At 44.0% G+C, this 7802-nt stretch overlaps 1 protein-coding gene across 1 annotated transcript; it reads left to right on the forward strand.

Annotated features, from left to right (window-relative positions):
* Nucleotides 1-15: 15 nt before the first annotated feature.
* Nucleotides 16-7784, forward strand: LOC107222291 (peroxidasin). The gene is made up of 4 exons (XM_015661583.2): nt 16-615; nt 2617-3134; nt 3522-4613; nt 5140-7784. The coding sequence occupies exons 1-4, from the start codon at nt 422-424 to the stop codon at nt 7209-7211; spliced, it is 3876 nt and encodes a 1291-aa protein (XP_015517069.1). The 5' UTR covers nt 16-421; the 3' UTR covers nt 7212-7784.
* Nucleotides 7785-7802: the final 18 nt, after the last annotated feature.

Genomic DNA, 7802 nt, shown 5'->3' on the forward strand with positions numbered 1-7802 from the left:
GTAGCTCTGGGACCAGCCAGAGTGCGGCGAGCCGAGCAGCGGAGATCAAAGAGCTGGAGCACGTGTCGCCGGACGATTTTTCGACAATATCGGAAGAAAAGAAGTTGTTCTTTTTTTTATTTTAATTCATTCGCATCGCATTAATTTTTTTTTCACATTATTTTTCCGGCAAAAACAATCGCTGAAAAACGTCGAATAATTCAAACGTGTCGTAATTTAATCGCTTGCCGGATTTTATATAACGTGTCGCGCGGTAATAATAAGAATACAAATCGCATACGCGAGAGGGGAAAAAAAAGGTCCGGCTTGCGTTCGAGTGAATTTTTCACTTTTTTTTTTCCATGCACGTGCTGGAAATGTAGATCGGATATTGTGACACAGCTCCACGATCCAAAAATCCATCGTTCGGCAATACGCAATAATGCCAGCGAAAATCGTACTCGTTATTATTCTGGCGGTTCTTGCCGGGATTTGCGAATGCGGTGGACTGCAGTCTTACACGGATTCGATCAACGAATGCCCCAGCAAGTGCGTCTGCTATAGGAAAACCGTCCGGTGTACCTTCCAAAAGTTAAATCGCCTACCGAGCACACCTCCTACCGATACCAGTGTTCTGTGAGTGAGAAATGACGATTTTAAAATTTATAAAAAATGTTAGTTGGCAATTCTCGTTTCTCTCCTCTTTTCTTCAGCGATTGAATAAAACTGCTAATCGTATACCTGGATGTGTATACGCCGTGTTTTAATCGTATTGAAGTTTGTAACGTTATCGTAACGATTCGAATGCTAAGGAAAAATGAGGATGAAGTTAGTAACGTTACCGTAACGATGCACGTTTAAGAAAAATCGCTAATTCGTATCTTTATAACTTTCCGAAATTTAATAAACAAAATATATAAACTAATTCTGAAAAACGAACTCCTTGAAAGTCATTCTAGAATTGCTGGTTAACAATTTAATTTTTCCTCTAGATGTGTCGTTACGTTAACGTTACTAACTTCAGCCTCGTGAAGAAAAATCGTTATTTCGCGATTTTCATATTGTCTGAAATTCAGTAAGCCTTAGTTAAATAAAACACTCAAACACACTCATATTTCGAAATCTTAGCTCCTTGAAAATTACTGTAAAATTAAGAATACAGTGATTTTTTCCCCTAATCTTTCGTTACGATAACGTTAGTAACAAACTCGTGTGTGTTGACACCGTGTAGTCATAGAGAGAAAGAGGCGTGCAGCTCTTGCATGCTTCTATTGTAAATATGACCGCTTTTGTCGCTACGCCAGCCACATTTCGTACAGATCAGCTCCCTGCTGTGTCTACAATACAATACTGGTGGTTTTTTTTTTTTTTAAATGCACACCGAGCATGCAGAATATTGGTTGAGGAGAATTGACAGATTTTTTTTACAGCCCGCCTCATCTTCGCCGACTATATTCGATATTTCACTGTGCTGAATGTGCAAATATTCTTGGATAAGATAAAGTTCTATCATACATGCAGTATATTATATCTCATGATCTCCTAATTCTATGGTAATAACATGATCGGCTTTCGCCATTATAGGCTTCTATTTACGACACGAATCGCCGAGCCCTGTTTTATTCAGCAGTACTCATTTGAATCGTTTGAAATTTACATATTATTAAATTTAATCGATCGAATCAATATTCGTTTGAATTTTTTCGCGGAACTAATCACAGATACTCAGTTTTCATCACGTAGATGTAACGTAGATCCTTTTATGTTTCTGTGTACAGAAATTTAAGAAACAAATAAAATTGTTGTTTTCGTAATCGGATATAATTTTGAATTTGGAAACTTCCATCAATCCTTAATAAAACATGAGGCTGAAGTTAGTAACGTTGGTATAACGGAACATTGCGGAAAAAAAAACACTATTTTGCAATTTTGTAGTGACTTTCAAGTGGCTAAGTTTTGAAAATATGAATCAGTTTTGCCTTATTACAACTCACTGCATTTCACAAATTCCTAAAATTACGAAATAACGGATTTTCCGAAACACGAATCATCGCAATAAACGTTACTAAATTCAGTCTCATAATAAAACTGATCTTTCGACCTTCGTTTCGACCTAAAGAATTTCGATGTTCTGATTCAAAGGAAGAGCATAACGTACACGTATGCGTATAGCGTGATAATAAAAGCGATAAAATACACGTATACAATGCTACTGTAAGGTTAGACGGATCCTAATTTTACGCATTGCTTAAGCTGCGAAAAAACAAATACCATGGCGTATTCCGTTTACATTCCGTTCGGATACACGATTCTGCACGATTGACGGCCCCGCCCGTGGTCATAGAAAAATCGCAAGTCGAAACGCGAACGGCTGAAGAGGCTGCAGAAGCTCACTGATTGTTTAGAAATTGATTTATAAATATTTAGATATTATACATTAAGTTCAGCGGATGGCGCATCGCAATTTTGAGAAATCGCAGACACGATTTTTCAATGTTTGTGAAAGAAAAAGTGCTTCTCATTCCCGAGGAGAAATTCTGTTTTTAATAGTCATAAATCTTTTCATATCTTATAGGTATACCTATAAGTACAGCGGCAGGGTCTAAAACTTAAAAAGATGGTTCTGTCTTTTTTCAGAGATTTGCGGTTTAACAACATTGTCGAAATTGACCCGAGAGTCTTTCGGGGGTTGAACGAGCTGCACACTTTGCTACTGAACGACAACCAGATAAGATATGTGCCGGCGAAAGCCTTCTCAGATTTGCCAAATCTGCGTAAATTGTATCTATACAAAAATCGCATAGCAAGTATCGAGCCCGATTCATTTAACGGGCTGGTTAAACTCGAACAATTGTACCTCCACAACAATTACTTAACCGAGATAAAAGATGGTACGTTCAACAACCTGGCGAAGCTCGAGAGACTCTTTTTACAGAACAATAAGATCGCCCATTTACCTGCGGACGCGTTTCGTAACGTCGGTCCTATGACACGCTTACGGCTTGATAGTAACTCGCTGGTATGCGATTGTGATCTTATGTGGCTCGTTCAACGGTTACAAGATAAACCAGGGGAAATGGCAGCCGTTTGCGACTCTCCGAACAACATGAGGGGCCGTTCATTGATCGGCATGTCGCCGAAGGAGTTTCATTGCCGTTAAGTTTTATTACAATTTTCACTATTATAAATTGCAAGTTCACATCTTCTGCAAATTCTTCGAACAAAAATTCACTTCTTTATTCCATCAAACTTTCCTCAAATGTTTGCAAGTAGTCACACAATTAACACTAGCGGTAAGAAGAATTGCAGACCATGGAAAGATCTGAAAATAGGATATATTTGTCAGGGGGAAGTTAGGCTGTCGGTAAGCAATGGAATAATGAGATGAAATCGTGGTACCTACTATTGGAAAGTCGGATCATAGTGTGATAAGATAGATAAATTTTTGCCTCCATCGAACGAACCCTTCGATCATCAAGATTCGAAGTGTTCGTTAGATTGGAAGTTTGACACATCTTGAAATCAGATAACGCTTCCAACAGACGAGCCGCGGATAATGGAGGGTCCCGAAGATGCGGAGGTAAAGGTTGGCAAATCGGTGGTCTTCAGATGCCGAGTGACGGGCGATCCTAGACCGGAAATAAAGTGGTTGCGTAATTCCAACGAGGTGTACTTGGACGGGGATCATTTCGCGATGGCGGAAGACGGGAGCCTGACAATTTCCGAAGTGACGGAGAACGACGCCGGGGATTACGAGTGCGTCGCCGAAAGTGAAATGGGTACGACGAGATCGAGGAAGGCTCGAGCTCTGATATCGGCAACGACTCCTCTCAGATTCTCGGTGACCCCTAGTTCCCAGACCACAAAATTCGGAAAGGACGTTCACCTGAACTGCGAGGCTGAAAGCAATCCTAGGGCAAGGATTTCGTGGTGGAAAAACGGAGCGCAGATCACACCTTCGGGACGAGTAACGATAACCGAGACTACCATTGGCGGCTCACGGCTGACAATTTTGGCGGCGAAGGAGAGCGATTCTGGTCGATACGTTTGCGCGGCGAGAAACAACGACGGTTTCCTGGAGACAAGCGCTGATCTCGAGGTGATAAGCCGGGAGAATATTCCTCCCAAGCTGACCTACCGCCCTGAAGACATGGAGGCTGAGCCCGGCATGATAATTGAAGTTCCTTGCCGAGCTGACGGGGATCCGAAGCCTTTTATACAGTGGAAAAAGGACGGACAAAGCATCGGGAGCAATAATTTTCGTGTTTCTCGAACCGGAAGCCTGTTCCTCTACAATGTTACAGTGGCGGACACTGGCCGGTACGAATGTTCAGCCATTAACGAGTACGGTCGAGCCACGGCTCAGGCCTTGGTCAAGATCCGGCGTCCTGGAGCCACTGACGCTTTGATTATTCGCGCTTTTAACGACGCCACCATGTCCATCGATCAAGCCATTAACAGAACGGTCCTGTCGCTCCTCGACAGCAAGGGGACCAAACGCGTCGATCCCTTCAGACTCACGAGGTACCCCGACGCTATCGGCAGAGCCGCTGCCAGGCCAGCTGAGCTCTTTGAACGCACCCTGGTCAACATTAGAAAATTGGTGAACTCTGGGGTCAAGGCAAACGCGTCGGGTGAGTATTAATTATTGTGAAGAATGGCCTTGTTGCAATGGAAAACATTGATCGTGAGTCAGACCGAATCTTGAGTTATAAAGGAAAGCAGACGGCTCGCTTAGGAGAAAGCAGGGTATGTTGAACAACTGGATGAATTGGTCCGTTCCATAGGAAAGTATGGGGCAAGAAACGTACTTCCTGTAAAACGGTACAATTTACCCGATGTTCCATCGTACCCTACTTTCCTCTTGTAGTAAGATAAGTGTACCAGTTATTATCAAGCTTAGACCCAATTATTGACACTTTTGATTCTCAAAATTATTAATTTACTGCAGAAATTGTGAATTTCTCGATGACTAAAACTAATTGCTACAACGTTAGACACTAAAAATTACTTTTTTTCGTAATTTTAGAACTAAAGATCAAATGGATACAACCGAAGAAGGTTAATAATTGGGACAGGGTCAATGACTGGCACACTTACTTTATGTTCTCCTCCGCTCGTAAATCTAGATCCTTTGCTAACCGTGCTTCAATTCTTCAGAGTTTAGGTACGAGGAGATATTGACAGCAGCGCAGGTAGCCGAGATCGAACGACTATCGGGTTGCACGGCTCACCGGAGGATCAGTAACTGTTCAGACATGTGCTATCACAGTCGTTACCGCAGCATGGACGGTAGCTGTAACAACCTACAGCATCCGACTTGGGGCTCATCATACACGGGTTTCAGGAGGATCATGCAGCCGATATACGAGAACGGTTTTTCCTCTCCGGTGGGTTGGGAACCGGACAGGCTTTACTACGGTTTCCCAAAGCCGGCGGCCCGGCTGGTCTCAACGACGCTCATATCAACACACGACGTTACTTCCGACGACAAACTGACCCACATGGTGATGCAGTGGGGTCAGTTCCTCGACCACGACCTGGGGCACGCGCTCCCTTCGGTAACGAGCGAGTCCTGGGACGGTATAGACTGTAAAAAGTCGTGCGACAACGCGGCGCCGTGTTTCCCGATGACCGTGCCACCCGGAGATCCGAGAGTAAACAATAGGCGGTGCATCGACTTCATCAGGACGAGCGCGGTGTGCGGATCGGGCGAAACGAGCCCACTTTGGGGCGGCTTGATGCCCAGGGAACAGCTCAACCAGTTGACAAGTTTCATAGACGCCTCGCAGGTTTACGGCTTCGACGATACTCTGGGCAGGTATCTTCGCGACCAGACAAACGATAGAGGCCTCCTTCGTCACGGACCAACAATTCCGGGGTGGAAACCACTGCTGCCGTACGCCAACGGGGAGTTCGTCGACTGTCGGCGAAACCCTCTCGAAAGTACGATCAACTGTTTTGTGGCCGGTGACATAAGGGCCAATGAGCAGATCGGGCTTCTAGCTATGCACACGATATGGCTCAGGGAGCACAACCGCATCGCCCACGAGCTTTTCGCGCTTAATCCGCAATGGGACGGCGAAACGATTTACCAGGAGGCGCGTCGAATCGTCGGAGCCCAAATGCAGCACATCACTTACAATCACTGGATACCGAAGATATTCGGTGCCCCCGTAGAGCAGTTAATAGGAGAGTACAAGGGGTACGATCCCGGCGTTCATGCGGGGATTTCCAACGTATTCACCACCGCAGCTCTCAGATTCGGACATTCTCTTATACAGCCGCGTCTCGAGAGACTCGACGCTGAGTTCAAGCCCATTCCTCAAGGGTCTTTACCTTTGAGGGACGCCTTCTTCGCACCGTGGAGACTCGTCGACGAAGGAGGTGTCGATCCGCTGATGAGGGGGATGTTTGCAACCCCCGCGAAGCTCAAACGGCCCGATCAGAATCTAAACAACGAATTAACGGAGCAGTTGTTCAAGACCGCGCACGCCGTGGCTCTTGATCTCGCAGCTATGAACATACAGAGGTCGAGGGATCACGCTATTCCCGGATACACGGAGTGGCGTAAATTTTGCAACATGTCCAACGCTGAGACCTTCGATGATCTCGCCGGAGAGATTAGCAGCCCTACGGTACGTCACAAGCTCAGCGAGCTCTACGGTCATCCAGGTAACGTCGATGTTTGGGTCGGCGGGATCCTGGAGGACCAGCTACCAGGCGCCAAGGTCGGACCGCTTTTCAAGTGCCTTTTGCTCGAGCAGTTCAAACGCTTGAGAGACGGAGATCGGTTCTGGTACGAAAATCCATCCTCCCTGCGACCGGAACAGCTCACGCAAATAAAGCAAACAAGCTTGGCTCGCATTATGTGCGACAACGGTGACAACATAACGCGCGTCCAGCGCGACGTGTTTCTCATGACTGATAAACCGGGCGAATATGTTTCTTGCGATGAGATACCGCGGGTCGATCTTCGCTTATGGGCCGAGTGTTGCGAAGACTGCGATGCGCAGGGTAACAGTATTTCACGTTTCCGACGGAGTGTCAAGGAGGAATACTCGAAGAAGAGGAATCGGGACGAGAAGGGTAGACTGCACAGTCTCGCTGAGAAGAAGCAGAATTGTAACGATACGATTAAAATATTAGAGGAGGAAGTTGTTACGATGAAACAGAAGCTTGATAAATTGACCGACGAATTAAAACGATTGAAGGAATCGAGAAACGTGTGAAATCGTAATTGAATGTGTGTGTATGTTCGAGAATTAAAAATCAAGTAATGAAAGAAACAGAAAGGATTTAATTTGCGGGGAAAGTAAAATTATAGTTACCGTTCCAACAGAACAAATTCACTCAGCATTTAACTTTTGTCTATTATGTGTTATACTGATATCGTTCGCTTTTCAAATGATCTGTATGAATAACTTTGTTATCGCTATAACTTTTTACATGCTAATTTTTTTTAACGTGAATCTACGATATGTGTAAGTAAGTGTTGTACATAAAGTTTCAAACGTGTATTTTTGTAAGAAATATAGCTTATTTACAGCTTTGTCAAAATATCCGGAGTCATGTTTCTCTACGTATATTTTTTTTTCTCCTTAATAAGTATGTAAAAAATATGTGACCCAATTGTTTAAAGTGATGTCATACATAAAGATATACTGAAAATCTAGAGAGTGAACTTGACATATTAACTGAGATAAATCTATGATTGGTTTTCTCAGCAGTACCCGTTATGTCGATTTTAAATATCCATCACCAAACTTAAGGTACAAGAAACTGGTGAGAATGATTATAAACTATTCCCAGTTGAAAAAATA

This window comes from Neodiprion lecontei, chromosome 2, assembly GCF_021901455.1.
Source record: "Neodiprion lecontei isolate iyNeoLeco1 chromosome 2, iyNeoLeco1.1, whole genome shotgun sequence".
Taxonomy (NCBI): Eukaryota; Metazoa; Arthropoda; class Insecta; order Hymenoptera; family Diprionidae; genus Neodiprion; species Neodiprion lecontei.